Source organism: Epargyreus clarus, unplaced genomic scaffold (assembly GCF_041222505.1).
Source record: "Epargyreus clarus isolate Ecla_fem2 unplaced genomic scaffold, WU_Ecla_fem_2.2 ptg000007l, whole genome shotgun sequence".
Classification (NCBI taxonomy): Eukaryota; Metazoa; Arthropoda; class Insecta; order Lepidoptera; family Hesperiidae; genus Epargyreus; species Epargyreus clarus.
In genome coordinates, this window is record NW_027332215.1 from 932,091 (window position 1) to 949,801 (window position 17,711).

Sequence of the window (17,711 nt, forward strand, 5' to 3'; positions counted from 1 at the left end):
TGGTTTTTTTTTTTAATGAACAAACATTTCTATAATACGGTTTCTTAACGGTTTTTTTACATTTTCTGTTTGTAATCATTACTCAAGTTTTATTTAGATACGATTTGATGATGCAATGCAAACATTTCATTATGATTTTGTTTGCAAATCGGTTTTTGTTGTGCAAAGTGCAAAAAAGTGCACGTTCTGTAACTGAAGTATATTTACTATCTGCATTAAAATGCTCTGAACAAATTGTGGTACGTTGCGAAGGCACCCAATCATGTTCGTTTCTTTGTTTACGAACTACTGCAGTCCACTTTTGGCAGATGGCACGAGCCAATCGATATATTAAGGTCGTCAGCAACTTCTCTAAGGATCATTCGATTACATTACGGAGTTTTAGCCTGAACAACACTAAAAAACTCATCTGTATTGAAGGGCGTCATAATAAACGTGCCATCTATGTTTCTAGCGACAAGATCAAAATGTTTGAAGTTATCTGACGTCGCGAGTGAACCGCGCGTTTTGCCGCTAGTTCGACGTGAATGCGCACAAGGGACTCTTACGCTTTGTCGCTAGTTTGACGCTACCTGACCGCACGTGCGTGTTGTACGTGAACACTTGGATATTACGACATATGTTTGATATTTCGGCACCGCGCCCGCCACTGCGCCCGCGAGTCAACGTGAACGAGCACATACTCGTTAGTACATTTGTTTCAATCGCACGCCGCGCCGCCCGTAGCTGTGGCATACTTCATAAGTTATCGTACATTTGTTTTCGTTGCGCAACGCTCACCGCACCGTAAGTAGCGCTGCAATCCGCGCTGCTGTTGGCTGTGGCCAAGCAGTAACGCAGCCTTGTACTCGGGGGTGAGAGCGGGCAGCGGGCGGGTGCCGGGGGGGTCTCGCGCTGTCTTTGTCCCACTAATATCTACAATCTGCTGTTGCGACGCGAGTTATTTGTAAATTCATAGTGGACTAGAAGTTTGGCGCGGACTCTAGAAGCTGTTTCGATTGTCTATAAGAGAACTTGTAGTCATTAAGAGGCTCCGCTGCTGAACTAATTTACACGTAGAAAACTTTCATAGCGTGCGTATGTAGAAATTTTCATAGCGTGATTCAGAATACTTGTGACGTCATCTATTGACAATTTGCGGAATTTTGCCACATTACCATAAAATCCTCTTCTTTATACCGTGTGAAAGGTAAAAGACTGTACATATCGAAAGGCACCATAATTAACAGCCTTAAGTTACCATTAAAACTATAATGCAAGGAGACTACTAATAAACTGCATAGTAATTCTCAACGAAATTAGACTTATAAAAATCTGAAAATATGGACACCGCGTGGGCACTATACCTACCTATCGATAACGATACGCTGCGCGCGCGCGACTGCCCTCTAGTCATTAATAAAAAGATAATCACTCACCACTATGATGAAGATAAGTATTTATTGACAGTGATTTATAGAATTAAATGTTCAAATCGGTTTGTGAGCTATGTCGGCTTTGTGAGTTCTTAAAATATTTTCTATCTATCCTATTCCCATTGTAACTGGTTTTCATGCTTTCCGGTTATCCAACGCATCCATGCCCTGTTAAAACAAATCGATGGAGTATGGACGGGCCCGACGTACGGTCCTCATTAGTCACCGTTATAAAATAATTATGCCTGATCACCTTGCGGTGTCAATTGGCTTTCAAAAATATCAATATCATAGAGAGATACACTGAATTTAAAGTCCTGTGGTGCACTTCTTATAGTAACTACGAAGTAAAGTCGTTACCGTGATTCAGGTTTTCGTACAGCGACATCTTTTGACATTTTCATGCATTGTTATCTCCATGCCACATCGTATTGCTTTTACTTTGATTCAGTTATTTTTGACCAATAGTTAAAAGTAAAAAATCTTTAGATTTTTAATTATAAAAATTATTTATTTTATTTTCGTAAAATTCAACAAATCCCAAAATATTTTGTTATAAGGTAAAGTCACCTTTTTCCGCGGTATTTTCACCAAAACTAGAAAGAGCCGTCAAATATTAAGCATTTACTATGGCTTAATAATGAATTAGGTAATTTTATCAGAAGCTTTATTATCTGTACTTTTGAAATAGACTCGACATTTTACGGTAAAATATTGATTTAAATGTGTATTTAAATTAAATGTGAAATAAGTCAGAAAAACCTAATTCTCATGTAAAAATCCTTATTCTGATGTATTTGGTTCCTAATTCTGAGTATACAAAATAAGGGAGTGAAAGAGATAGAACGACTGCTACATGGTGTGTAAAAATAAATATTATTTATTGATTTTAGTTTCAATTTTTATTTAGTTTTTATTATTATTTAAAGAATAGCTTTATAAAAAGTGTTCTTAGCTAGGATTAAAGTGAAACTGCCGAAATAAAACTTTTTTACAATAGTTTCTTGAATGGGTTATTTAACTTGTACAGGGTGAATTTTTCAAACGGGCCTTCAGGGCCAAATCCGAAACTATAAGGATTAGCGAAAAATGCTGAAAGGAGTTACGAGGCCGATTTTGATAAAAACTAAAAATGCATCATTGAGTTTGATAAATGGAGCACCTCATGTTTTTTTCACAATTATACTATTTACTGTTACTTGATTGACAAGGCCAACGATTCATTTTAGGGACAACGGGACGAAGCATTGAAAAAAAGGAACTGTCCCGTTCAAAACAGGACGTATGGCGACTTTACAAGTTCAAATGTCGAAATACAAGTAAGATGCTAGTGCTGATAATCTTGATCGGTACAATGATGTGCCGAGATTTACAGCGACGCCATATGGCGTGTAAAATTGATATACACAAATCTGTACAATATGGAGACCATAGTTAGTAGGATCTGGAAATTTCTCAAAATGTTAGGAATTGAGAAAAAACCTAAGAATGAACATCCAAACAATCTAGACTTAAACGATTTAAATCGTCATGCTGCTACTTCTTGCATCGATAGCAAAACGAAAGATAAATCACTTATCAAATATTCCCAATCCAAATTCTCCTTTTTTTCGCTTAGTCAATTTTCGGATCGTGATGTGGAGAGGGCGATACTCTCTATTTCCTCAAATGCCAAATGTCAAATGGTCGGAAGTGATTGCGTTAGCCGTGAAATGATCATGTCCCTCCTCGACTTACTCCTTCCTACTATTACCTTCATGGTAAATAGTTCCATCCACCACAACACTTTTCCCTCTTCTTGGAAAGACGCCATTGTTATTCCTTTACCCAAAAAATCCAATGCTGGACAATGATGGACTTTAGCAGTGCGTTTAACACTGTTGATATATTTCGATATGTTGTTGTTGATAGGTTTATATGTCCTACGTTTCGATTATAATTTATAAAGGCGATGATTTAGTGTGGCGGTCGTCTTTTTGAATGGTATAAGTAACAAGTAGAATTGGTTTTTTTTTTTAATGAACAAACATTTCTATAATACGGTTTCTTAACGGTTTTTTTACATTTTCTGTTTGTAATCATTACTCAAGTTTTATTTAGATACGATTTGATGATGCAATGCAAACATTTCATTATGATTTTGTTTGCAAATCGGTTTTTGTTGTGCAAAGTGCAAAAAAGTGCACGTTCTGTAACTGAAGTATATTTACTATCTGCATTAAAATGCTCTGAACAAATTGTGGTACGTTGCGAAGGCACCCAATCATGTTCGTTTCTTTGTTTACGAACTACTGCAGTCCACTTTTGGCAGATGGCACGAGCCAATCGATATATTAAGGTCGTCAGCAACTTCTCTAAGGATCATTCGATTACATTACGGAGTTTTAGCCTGAACAACACTAAAAAACTCATCTGTATTGAAGGGCGTCATAATAAACGTGCCATCTATGTTTCTAGCGACAAGATCAAAATGTTTGAAGTTATCTGACGTCGCGAGTGAACCGCGCGTTTTGCCGCTAGTTCGACGTGAATGCGCACAAGGGACTCTTACGCTTTGTCGCTAGTTTGACGCTACCTGACCGCACGTGCGTGTTGTACGTGAACACTTGGATATTACGACATATGTTTGATATTTCGGCACCGCGCCCGCCACTGCGCCCGCGAGTCAACGTGAACGAGCACATACTCGTTAGTACATTTGTTTCAATCGCACGCCGCGCCGCCCGTAGCTGTGGCATACTTCATAAGTTATCGTACATTTGTTTTCGTTGCGCAACGCTCACCGCACCGTAAGTAGCGCTGCAATCCGCGCTGCTGTTGGCTGTGGCCAAGCAGTAACGCAGCCTTGTACTCGGGGGTGAGAGCGGGCAGCGGGCGGGTGCCGGGGGGGTCTCGCGCTGTCTTTGTCCCACTAATATCTACAATCTGCTGTTGCGACGCGAGTTATTTGTAAATTCATAGTGGACTAGAAGTTTGGCGCGGACTCTAGAAGCTGTTTCGATTGTCTATAAGAGAACTTGTAGTCATTAAGAGGCTCCGCTGCTGAACTAATTTACACGTAGAAAACTTTCATAGCGTGCGTATGTAGAAATTTTCATAGCGTGATTCAGAATACTTGTGACGTCATCTATTGACAATTTGCGGAATTTTGCCACATTACCATAAAATCCTCTTCTTTATACCGTGTGAAAGGTAAAAGACTGTACATATCGAAAGGCACCATAATTAACAGCCTTAAGTTACCATTAAAACTATAATGCAAGGAGACTACTAATAAACTGCATAGTAATTCTCAACGAAATTAGACTTATAAAAATCTGAAAATATGGACACCGCGTGGGCACTATACCTACCTATCGATAACGATACGCTGCGCGCGCGCGACTGCCCTCTAGTCATTAATAAAAAGATAATCACTCACCACTATGATGAAGATAAGTATTTATTGACAGTGATTTATAGAATTAAATGTTCAAATCGGTTTGTGAGCTATGTCGGCTTTGTGAGTTCTTAAAATATTTTCTATCTATCCTATTCCCATTGTAACTGGTTTTCATGCTTTCCGGTTATCCAACGCATCCATGCCCTGTTAAAACAAATCGATGGAGTATGGACGGGCCCGACGTACGGTCCTCATTAGTCACCGTTATAAAATAATTATGCCTGATCACCTTGCGGTGTCAATTGGCTTTCAAAAATATCAATATCATAGAGAGATACACTGAATTTAAATTCCTGTGGTGCACTTCTTATAGTAACTACGAAGTAAAGTCGTTACCGTGATTCAGGTTTTCGTACAGCGACATCTTTTGACATTTTCATGCATTGTTATCTCCATGCCACATCGTATTGCTTTTACTTTGATTCAGTTATTTTTGACCAATAGTTAAAAGTAAAAAATCTTTAGATTTTTAATTATAAAAATTATTTATTTTATTTTCGTAAAATTCAACAAATCCCAAAATATTTTGTTATAAGGTAAAGTCACCTTTTTCCGCGGTATTTTCACCAAAACTAGAAAGAGCCGTCAAATATTAAGCATTTACTATGGCTTAATAATGAATTAGGTAATTTTATCAGAAGCTTTATTATCTGTACTTTTGAAATAGACTCGACATTTTACGGTAAAATATTGATTTAAATGTGTATTTAAATTAAATGTGAAATAAGTCAGAAAAACCTAATTCTCATGTAAAAATCCTTATTCTGATGTATTTGGTTCCTAATTCTGAGTATACAAAATAAGGGAGTGAAAGAGATAGAACGACTGCTACATGGTGTGTAAAAATAAATATTATTTATTGATTTTAGTTTCAATTTTTATTTAGTTTTTATTATTATTTAAAGAATAGCTTTATAAAAAGTGTTCTTAGCTAGGATTAAAGTGAAACTGCCGAAATAAAACTTTTTTACAATAGTTTCTTGAATGGGTTATTTAACTTGTACAGGGTGAATTTTTCAAACGGGCCTTCAGGGCCAAATCCGAAACTATAAGGATTAGCGAAAAATGCTGAAAGGAGTTACGAGGCCGATTTTGATAAAAACTAAAAATGCATCATTGAGTTTGATAAATGGAGCACCTCATGTTTTTTTCACAATTATACTATTTACTGTTACTTGATTGACAAGGCCAACGATTCATTTTAGGGACAACGGGACGAAGCATTGAAAAAAAGGAACTGTCCCGTTTAAAACAGGACGTATGGCGACTTTACAAGTACAAATGTCGAAATACAAGTAAGATGCTAGTGCTGATAATCTTGATCGGTACAATGATGTGCCGAGATTTACAGCGACGCCATATGGCGTGTAAAATTGATATACACAAATCTGTACAATATGGAGACCATAGTTAGTAGGATCTGGAAATTTCTCAAAATGTTAGGAATTGAGAAAAAACCTAAGAATGAACATCCAAACAATCTAGACTTAAACGATTTAAATCGTCATGCTGCTACTTCTTGCATCGATAGCAAAACGAAAGATAAATCACTTATCAAATATTCCCAATCCAAATTCTCCTTTTTTTCGCTTAGTCAATTTTCGGATCGTGATGTGGAGAGGGCGATACTCTCTATTTCCTCAAATGCCAAATGTCAAATGGTCGGAAGTGATTGCGTTAGCCGTGAAATGATCATGTCCCTCCTCGACTTACTCCTTCCTACTATTACCTTCATGGTAAATAGTTCCATCCACCACAACACTTTTCCCTCTTCTTGGAAAGACGCCATTGTTATTCCTTTACCCAAAAAATCCAATGCTGGACAATGATGGACTTTAGCAGTGCGTTTAACACTGTTGATATATTTCGATATGTTGTTGTTGATAGGTTTATATGTCCTACGTTTCGATTATAATTTATAAAGGCGATGATTTAGTGTGGCGGTCGTCTTTTTGAATGGTATAAGTAACAAGTAGAATTGGTTTTTTTTTTTAATGAACAAACATTTCTATAATACGGTTTCTTAACGGTTTTTTTACATTTTCTGTTTGTAATCATTACTCAAGTTTTATTTAGATACGATTTGATGATGCAATGCAAACATTTCATTATGATTTTGTTTGCAAATCGGTTTTTGTTGTGCAAAGTGCAAAAAAGTGCACGTTCTGTAACTGAAGTATATTTACTATCTGCATTAAAATGCTCTGAACAAATTGTGGTACGTTGCGAAGGCACCCAATCATGTTCGTTTCTTTGTTTACGAACTACTGCAGTCCACTTTTGGCAGATGGCACGAGCCAATCGATATATTAAGGTCGTCAGCAACTTCTCTAAGGATCATTCGATTACATTACGGAGTTTTAGCCTGAACAACACTAAAAAACTCATCTGTATTGAAGGGCGTCATAATAAACGTGCCATCTATGTTTCTAGCGACAAGATCAAAATGTTTGAAGTTATCTGACGTCGCGAGTGAACCGCGCGTTTTGCCGCTAGTTCGACGTGAATGCGCACAAGGGACTCTTACGCTTTGTCGCTAGTTTGACGCTACCTGACCGCACGTGCGTGTTGTACGTGAACACTTGGATATTACGACATATGTTTGATATTTCGGCACCGCGCCCGCCACTGCGCCCGCGAGTCAACGTGAACGAGCACATACTCGTTAGTACATTTGTTTCAATCGCACGCCGCGCCGCCCGTAGCTGTGGCATACTTCATAAGTTATCGTACATTTGTTTTCGTTGCGCAACGCTCACCGCACCGTAAGTAGCGCTGCAATCCGCGCTGCTGTTGGCTGTGGCCAAGCAGTAACGCAGCCTTGTACTCGGGGGTGAGAGCGGGCAGCGGGCGGGTGCCGGGGGGGTCTCGCGCTGTCTTTGTCCCACTAATATCTACAATCTGCTGTTGCGACGCGAGTTATTTGTAAATTCATAGTGGACTAGAAGTTTGGCGCGGACTCTAGAAGCTGTTTCGATTGTCTATAAGAGAACTTGTAGTCATTAAGAGGCTCCGCTGCTGAACTAATTTACACGTAGAAAACTTTCATAGCGTGCGTATGTAGAAATTTTCATAGCGTGATTCAGAATACTTGTGACGTCATCTATTGACAATTTGCGGAATTTTGCCACATTACCATAAAATCCTCTTCTTTATACCGTGTGAAAGGTAAAAGACTGTACATATCGAAAGGCACCATAATTAACAGCCTTAAGTTACCATTAAAACTATAATGCAAGGAGACTACTAATAAACTGCATAGTAATTCTCAACGAAATTAGACTTATAAAAATCTGAAAATATGGACACCGCGTGGGCACTATACCTACCTATCGATAACGATACGCTGCGCGCGCGCGACTGCCCTCTAGTCATTAATAAAAAGATAATCACTCACCACTATGATGAAGATAAGTATTTATTGACAGTGATTTATAGAATTAAATGTTCAAATCGGTTTGTGAGCTATGTCGGCTTTGTGAGTTCTTAAAATATTTTCTATCTATCCTATTCCCATTGTAACTGGTTTTCATGCTTTCCGGTTATCCAACGCATCCATGCCCTGTTAAAACAAATCGATGGAGTATGGACGGGCCCGACGTACGGTCCTCATTAGTCACCGTTATAAAATAATTATGCCTGATCACCTTGCGGTGTCAATTGGCTTTCAAAAATATCAATATCATAGAGAGATACACTGAATTTAAATTCCTGTGGTGCACTTCTTATAGTAACTACGAAGTAAAGTCGTTACCGTGATTCAGGTTTTCGTACAGCGACATCTTTTGACATTTTCATGCATTGTTATCTCCATGCCACATCGTATTGCTTTTACTTTGATTCAGTTATTTTTGACCAATAGTTAAAAGTAAAAAATCTTTAGATTTTTAATTATAAAAATTATTTATTTTATTTTCGTAAAATTCAACAAATCCCAAAATATTTTGTTATAAGGTAAAGTCACCTTTTTCCGCGGTATTTTCACCAAAACTAGAAAGAGCCGTCAAATATTAAGCATTTACTATGGCTTAATAATGAATTAGGTAATTTTATCAGAAGCTTTATTATCTGTACTTTTGAAATAGACTCGACATTTTACGGTAAAATATTGATTTAAATGTGTATTTAAATTAAATGTGAAATAAGTCAGAAAAACCTAATTCTCATGTAAAAATCCTTATTCTGATGTATTTGGTTCCTAATTCTGAGTATACAAAATAAGGGAGTGAAAGAGATAGAACGACTGCTACATGGTGTGTAAAAATAAATATTATTTATTGATTTTAGTTTCAATTTTTATTTAGTTTTTATTATTATTTAAAGAATAGCTTTATAAAAAGTGTTCTTAGCTAGGATTAAAGTGAAACTGCCGAAATAAAACTTTTTTACAATAGTTTCTTGAATGGGTTATTTAACTTGTACAGGGTGAATTTTTCAAACGGGCCTTCAGGGCCAAATCCGAAACTATAAGGATTAGCGAAAAATGCTGAAAGGAGTTACGAGGCCGATTTTGATAAAAACTAAAAATGCATCATTGAGTTTGATAAATGGAGCACCTCATGTTTTTTTCACAATTATACTATTTACTGTTACTTGATTGACAAGGCCAACGATTCATTTTAGGGACAACGGGACGAAGCATTGAAAAAAAGGAACTGTCCCGTTTAAAACAGGACGTATGGCGACTTTACAAGTACAAATGTCGAAATACAAGTAAGATGCTAGTGCTGATAATCTTGATCGGTACAATGATGTGCCGAGATTTACAGCGACGCCATATGGCGTGTAAAATTGATATACACAAATCTGTACAATATGGAGACCATAGTTAGTAGGATCTGGAAATTTCTCAAAATGTTAGGAATTGAGAAAAAACCTAAGAATGAACATCCAAACAATCTAGACTTAAACGATTTAAATCGTCATGCTGCTACTTCTTGCATCGATAGCAAAACGAAAGATAAATCACTTATCAAATATTCCCAATCCAAATTCTCCTTTTTTTCGCTTAGTCAATTTTCGGATCGTGATGTGGAGAGGGCGATACTCTCTATTTCCTCAAATGCCAAATGTCAAATGGTCGGAAGTGATTGCGTTAGCCGTGAAATGATCATGTCCCTCCTCGACTTACTCCTTCCTACTATTACCTTCATGGTAAATAGTTCCATCCACCACAACACTTTTCCCTCTTCTTGGAAAGACGCCATTGTTATTCCTTTACCCAAAAAATCCAATGCTGGACAATGATGGACTTTAGCAGTGCGTTTAACACTGTTGATATATTTCGATATGTTGTTGTTGATAGGTTTATATGTCCTACGTTTCGATTATAATTTATAAAGGCGATGATTTAGTGTGGCGGTCGTCTTTTTGAATGGTATAAGTAACAAGTAGAATTGGTTTTTTTTTTTAATGAACAAACATTTCTATAATACGGTTTCTTAACGGTTTTTTTACATTTTCTGTTTGTAATCATTACTCAAGTTTTATTTAGATACGATTTGATGATGCAATGCAAACATTTCATTATGATTTTGTTTGCAAATCGGTTTTTGTTGTGCAAAGTGCAAAAAAGTGCACGTTCTGTAACTGAAGTATATTTACTATCTGCATTAAAATGCTCTGAACAAATTGTGGTACGTTGCGAAGGCACCCAATCATGTTCGTTTCTTTGTTTACGAACTACTGCAGTCCACTTTTGGCAGATGGCACGAGCCAATCGATATATTAAGGTCGTCAGCAACTTCTCTAAGGATCATTCGATTACATTACGGAGTTTTAGCCTGAACAACACTAAAAAACTCATCTGTATTGAAGGGCGTCATAATAAACGTGCCATCTATGTTTCTAGCGACAAGATCAAAATGTTTGAAGTTATCTGACGTCGCGAGTGAACCGCGCGTTTTGCCGCTAGTTCGACGTGAATGCGCACAAGGGACTCTTACGCTTTGTCGCTAGTTTGACGCTACCTGACCGCACGTGCGTGTTGTACGTGAACACTTGGATATTACGACATATGTTTGATATTTCGGCACCGCGCCCGCCACTGCGCCCGCGAGTCAACGTGAACGAGCACATACTCGTTAGTACATTTGTTTCAATCGCACGCCGCGCCGCCCGTAGCTGTGGCATACTTCATAAGTTATCGTACATTTGTTTTCGTTGCGCAACGCTCACCGCACCGTAAGTAGCGCTGCAATCCGCGCTGCTGTTGGCTGTGGCCAAGCAGTAACGCAGCCTTGTACTCGGGGGTGAGAGCGGGCAGCGGGCGGGTGCCGGGGGGGTCTCGCGCTGTCTTTGTCCCACTAATATCTACAATCTGCTGTTGCGACGCGAGTTATTTGTAAATTCATAGTGGACTAGAAGTTTGGCGCGGACTCTAGAAGCTGTTTCGATTGTCTATAAGAGAACTTGTAGTCATTAAGAGGCTCCGCTGCTGAACTAATTTACACGTAGAAAACTTTCATAGCGTGCGTATGTAGAAATTTTCATAGCGTGATTCAGAATACTTGTGACGTCATCTATTGACAATTTGCGGAATTTTGCCACATTACCATAAAATCCTCTTCTTTATACCGTGTGAAAGGTAAAAGACTGTACATATCGAAAGGCACCATAATTAACAGCCTTAAGTTACCATTAAAACTATAATGCAAGGAGACTACTAATAAACTGCATAGTAATTCTCAACGAAATTAGACTTATAAAAATCTGAAAATATGGACACCGCGTGGGCACTATACCTACCTATCGATAACGATACGCTGCGCGCGCGCGACTGCCCTCTAGTCATTAATAAAAAGATAATCACTCACCACTATGATGAAGATAAGTATTTATTGACAGTGATTTATAGAATTAAATGTTCAAATCGGTTTGTGAGCTATGTCGGCTTTGTGAGTTCTTAAAATATTTTCTATCTATCCTATTCCCATTGTAACTGGTTTTCATGCTTTCCGGTTATCCAACGCATCCATGCCCTGTTAAAACAAATCGATGGAGTATGGACGGGCCCGACGTACGGTCCTCATTAGTCACCGTTATAAAATAATTATGCCTGATCACCTTGCGGTGTCAATTGGCTTTCAAAAATATCAATATCATAGAGAGATACACTGAATTTAAATTCCTGTGGTGCACTTCTTATAGTAACTACGAAGTAAAGTCGTTACCGTGATTCAGGTTTTCGTACAGCGACATCTTTTGACATTTTCATGCATTGTTATCTCCATGCCACATCGTATTGCTTTTACTTTGATTCAGTTATTTTTGACCAATAGTTAAAAGTAAAAAATCTTTAGATTTTTAATTATAAAAATTATTTATTTTATTTTCGTAAAATTCAACAAATCCCAAAATATTTTGTTATAAGGTAAAGTCACCTTTTTCCGCGGTATTTTCACCAAAACTAGAAAGAGCCGTCAAATATTAAGCATTTACTATGGCTTAATAATGAATTAGGTAATTTTATCAGAAGCTTTATTATCTGTACTTTTGAAATAGACTCGACATTTTACGGTAAAATATTGATTTAAATGTGTATTTAAATTAAATGTGAAATAAGTCAGAAAAACCTAATTCTCATGTAAAAATCCTTATTCTGATGTATTTGGTTCCTAATTCTGAGTATACAAAATAAGGGAGTGAAAGAGATAGAACGACTGCTACATGGTGTGTAAAAATAAATATTATTTATTGATTTTAGTTTCAATTTTTATTTAGTTTTTATTATTATTTAAAGAATAGCTTTATAAAAAGTGTTCTTAGCTAGGATTAAAGTGAAACTGCCGAAATAAAACTTTTTTACAATAGTTTCTTGAATGGGTTATTTAACTTGTACAGGGTGAATTTTTCAAACGGGCCTTCAGGGCCAAATCCGAAACTATAAGGATTAGCGAAAAATGCTGAAAGGAGTTACGAGGCCGATTTTGATAAAAACTAAAAATGCATCATTGAGTTTGATAAATGGAGCACCTCATGTTTTTTTCACAATTATACTATTTACTGTTACTTGATTGACAAGGCCAACGATTCATTTTAGGGACAACGGGACGAAGCATTGAAAAAAAGGAACTGTCCCGTTTAAAACAGGACGTATGGCGACTTTACAAGTACAAATGTCGAAATACAAGTAAGATGCTAGTGCTGATAATCTTGATCGGTACAATGATGTGCCGAGATTTACAGCGACGCCATATGGCGTGTAAAATTGATATACACAAATCTGTACAATATGGAGACCATAGTTAGTAGGATCTGGAAATTTCTCAAAATGTTAGGAATTGAGAAAAAACCTAAGAATGAACATCCAAACAATCTAGACTTAAACGATTTAAATCGTCATGCTGCTACTTCTTGCATCGATAGCAAAACGAAAGATAAATCACTTATCAAATATTCCCAATCCAAATTCTCCTTTTTTTCGCTTAGTCAATTTTCGGATCGTGATGTGGAGAGGGCGATACTCTCTATTTCCTCAAATGCCAAATGTCAAATGGTCGGAAGTGATTGCGTTAGCCGTGAAATGATCATGTCCCTCCTCGACTTACTCCTTCCTACTATTACCTTCATGGTAAATAGTTCCATCCACCACAACACTTTTCCCTCTTCTTGGAAAGACGCCATTGTTATTCCTTTACCCAAAAAATCCAATGCTGGACAATGATGGACTTTAGCAGTGCGTTTAACACTGTTGATATATTTCGATATGTTGTTGTTGATAGGTTTATATGTCCTACGTTTCGATTATAATTTATAAAGGCGATGATTTAGTGTGGCGGTCGTCTTTTTGAATGGTATAAGTAACAAGTAGAATTGGTTTTTTTTTTTAATGAACAAACATTTCTATAATACGGTTTCTTAACGGTTTTTTTACATTTTCTGTTTGTAATCATTACTCAAGTTTTATTTAGATACGATTTGATGATGCAATGCAAACATTTCATTATGATTTTGTTTGCAAATCGGTTTTTGTTGTGCAAAGTGCAAAAAAGTGCACGTTCTGTAACTGAAGTATATTTACTATCTGCATTAAAATGCTCTGAACAAATTGTGGTACGTTGCGAAGGCACCCAATCATGTTCGTTTCTTTGTTTACGAACTACTGCAGTCCACTTTTGGCAGATGGCACGAGCCAATCGATATATTAAGGTCGTCAGCAACTTCTCTAAGGATCATTCGATTACATTACGGAGTTTTAGCCTGAACAACACTAAAAAACTCATCTGTATTGAAGGGCGTCATAATAAACGTGCCATCTATGTTTCTAGCGACAAGATCAAAATGTTTGAAGTTATCTGACGTCGCGAGTGAACCGCGCGTTTTGCCGCTAGTTCGACGTGAATGCGCACAAGGGACTCTTACGCTTTGTCGCTAGTTTGACGCTACCTGACCGCACGTGCGTGTTGTACGTGAACACTTGGATATTACGACATATGTTTGATATTTCGGCACCGCGCCCGCCACTGCGCCCGCGAGTCAACGTGAACGAGCACATACTCGTTAGTACATTTGTTTCAATCGCACGCCGCGCCGCCCGTAGCTGTGGCATACTTCATAAGTTATCGTACATTTGTTTTCGTTGCGCAACGCTCACCGCACCGTAAGTAGCGCTGCAATCCGCGCTGCTGTTGGCTGTGGCCAAGCAGTAACGCAGCCTTGTACTCGGGGGTGAGAGCGGGCAGCGGGCGGGTGCCGGGGGGGTCTCGCGCTGTCTTTGTCCCACTAATATCTACAATCTGCTGTTGCGACGCGAGTTATTTGTAAATTCATAGTGGACTAGAAGTTTGGCGCGGACTCTAGAAGCTGTTTCGATTGTCTATAAGAGAACTTGTAGTCATTAAGAGGCTCCGCTGCTGAACTAATTTACACGTAGAAAACTTTCATAGCGTGCGTATGTAGAAATTTTCATAGCGTGATTCAGAATACTTGTGACGTCATCTATTGACAATTTGCGGAATTTTGCCACATTACCATAAAATCCTCTTCTTTATACCGTGTGAAAGGTAAAAGACTGTACATATCGAAAGGCACCATAATTAACAGCCTTAAGTTACCATTAAAACTATAATGCAAGGAGACTACTAATAAACTGCATAGTAATTCTCAACGAAATTAGACTTATAAAAATCTGAAAATATGGACACCGCGTGGGCACTATACCTACCTATCGATAACGATACGCTGCGCGCGCGCGACTGCCCTCTAGTCATTAATAAAAAGATAATCACTCACCACTATGATGAAGATAAGTATTTATTGACAGTGATTTATAGAATTAAATGTTCAAATCGGTTTGTGAGCTATGTCGGCTTTGTGAGTTCTTAAAATATTTTCTATCTATCCTATTCCCATTGTAACTGGTTTTCATGCTTTCCGGTTATCCAACGCATCCATGCCCTGTTAAAACAAATCGATGGAGTATGGACGGGCCCGACGTACGGTCCTCATTAGTCACCGTTATAAAATAATTATGCCTGATCACCTTGCGGTGTCAATTGGCTTTCAAAAATATCAATATCATAGAGAGATACACTGAATTTAAATTCCTGTGGTGCACTTCTTATAGTAACTACGAAGTAAAGTCGTTACCGTGATTCAGGTTTTCGTACAGCGACATCTTTTGACATTTTCATGCATTGTTATCTCCATGCCACATCGTATTGCTTTTACTTTGATTCAGTTATTTTTGACCAATAGTTAAAAGTAAAAAATCTTTAGATTTTTAATTATAAAAATTATTTATTTTATTTTCGTAAAATTCAACAAATCCCAAAATATTTTGTTATAAGGTAAAGTCACCTTTTTCCGCGGTATTTTCACCAAAACTAGAAAGAGCCGTCAAATATTAAGCATTTACTATGGCTTAATAATGAATTAGGTAATTTTATCAGAAGCTTTATTATCTGTACTTTTGAAATAGACTCGACATTTTACGGTAAAATATTGATTTAAATGTGTATTTAAATTAAATGTGAAATAAGTCAGAAAAACCTAATTCTCATGTAAAAATCCTTATTCTGATGTATTTGGTTCCTAATTCTGAGTATACAAAATAAGGGAGTGAAAGAGATAGAACGACTGCTACATGGTGTGTAAAAATAAATATTATTTATTGATTTTAGTTTCAATTTTTATTTAGTTTTTATTATTATTTAAAGAATAGCTTTATAAAAAGTGTTCTTAGCTAGGATTAAAGTGAAACTGCCGAAATAAAACTTTTTTACAATAGTTTCTTGAATGGGTTATTTAACTTGTACAGGGTGAATTTTTCAAACGGGCCTTCAGGGCCAAATCCGAAACTATAAGGATTAGCGAAAAATGCTGAAAGGAGTTACGAGGCCGATTTTGATAAAAACTAAAAATGCATCATTGAGTTTTTTATAATAACTTTTTCCCAAGCCGGGAATCGAACGAGCTCATTTTGAAAAAAAAATACACCCTCTATATTATTCCACTATCTGATAGTGTCGCTTATAAGGATCAAATTCTGGGAAGTAATGTTATGTGACAAATTAAACAAAAAGGATTTTTTTTAAGAAAATACATATTTTTCCATACATTGGTATACTAATCCTTAAGGATTAAGGATGCAAAGTACATAGATGCAAATATGCAAAGGATGTTTCATTTTCGGCCATCTCATGTACACTATATCTAAAAAACACGAATAATTAGTATAATTGAAGAAAAATACACATATATTTTGATAACCTAAAGTATTCCTGTTTAAAATTATTTAAAATAAGCATTCCTTACGCTTATTTGTTACTCGTATTATAAAACTAAATGTGTAATTTCAGTGACCCCAACGAACCAGAACAGCTGCCATTCAAGTGGGTAGCGGCGTCGAGCAACCTGGAGTACTTGGAGATAGGCTCGCAGCCGGCCATGCAGCGCCACCTGGCGGCTCGCTCGCGGATCTGGGGAGATCTGCCCCTGTGGCACAACGTTCGTCGCCGACGCTTCTCCGACGAACTCTAGATACATTGTTACATATTTGTTATTAATAAATACGTTCATTAATACGGTTTTTTATTTATCTATATACATCACACTCTATTCTCTCTCATTCTCACTCTTAAACTCTATTATCTTGACTTATATTACATATTATCTGTAATCTCAAGCTCAAGCGCAAGCTGTAATCTCGCAAACTGTATTAAATAAATAAATAAATAAATAAATATTACAAGAGGGAAGTATTTTTTGGTTGTAATTGATATACACACTCTGAAACTACGGAACTAGAAATTAATTATTTCGCGATTACCAATGCTCGTTATCTCAAAGTGGTAGAACCCTTTGTGGCTCTACTCCGGCGGCACCATTGTCACACCTACTTCTGCCCCATAACAGCAGTGTTAAGTGCTGCTGTTGTGAAGCAGGGAAGACTTCTCAGTCTATAAGGGTTCACTTCTAGTCCTCATCTGTGGCCGACCTCAGGTAGGAATATATAATCCTATCTGGGCTTGATTACAGATGTCCATGGGCGGCAGTAGTCACTTACCGTCAGGTTAACTGCATGCTCGTCTGTTACTCCTGTATTATAAAAAAAAAATGTAAAATCGCTATATGAACTAAATGAATGAAGGATGGAAACTTACAAAATATTTCGTGAAAATTACGAAAATTGTCGTTGTTTAAACTGCTGACACACGCTAACGAGTTATTCCCCAAGGTTGTATAAAGAGTCCAGTCCCCGAAAATTTGGAGTGTGTCTAAATTCAAACACCTGTTTATTTTTGAAGGCGCTCTCGTAAAAATACGAACGCCATGTAAAATCCCCTAATATGGACGTATCCTATCTGTCTGTCTGAAGAATTCCGTGGTCAGGATGTATGTATTGTTTCATC

The 17,711-nt window shown here is 37.3% G+C and overlaps 1 protein-coding gene across 2 annotated transcripts in view; it reads left to right on the forward strand.

Annotated features, from left to right (window-relative positions):
• The window catches only part of be2 (beta-esterase 2), a 96,711-nt gene extending 79,830 nt beyond the window's left edge, over positions 1-16,881 (forward strand). For both annotated transcript variants that reach the window (XM_073074317.1, XM_073074316.1), the window contains exon 10: positions 16,659-16,881. In XM_073074317.1, the coding sequence (XP_072930418.1) occupies positions 16,659-16,839 (181 nt within the window). In that variant the 3' untranslated portion in view covers positions 16,840-16,881. The remainder of the gene's footprint in view (positions 1-16,658) is intronic.
• Positions 16,882-17,711: the final 830 nt, after the last annotated feature.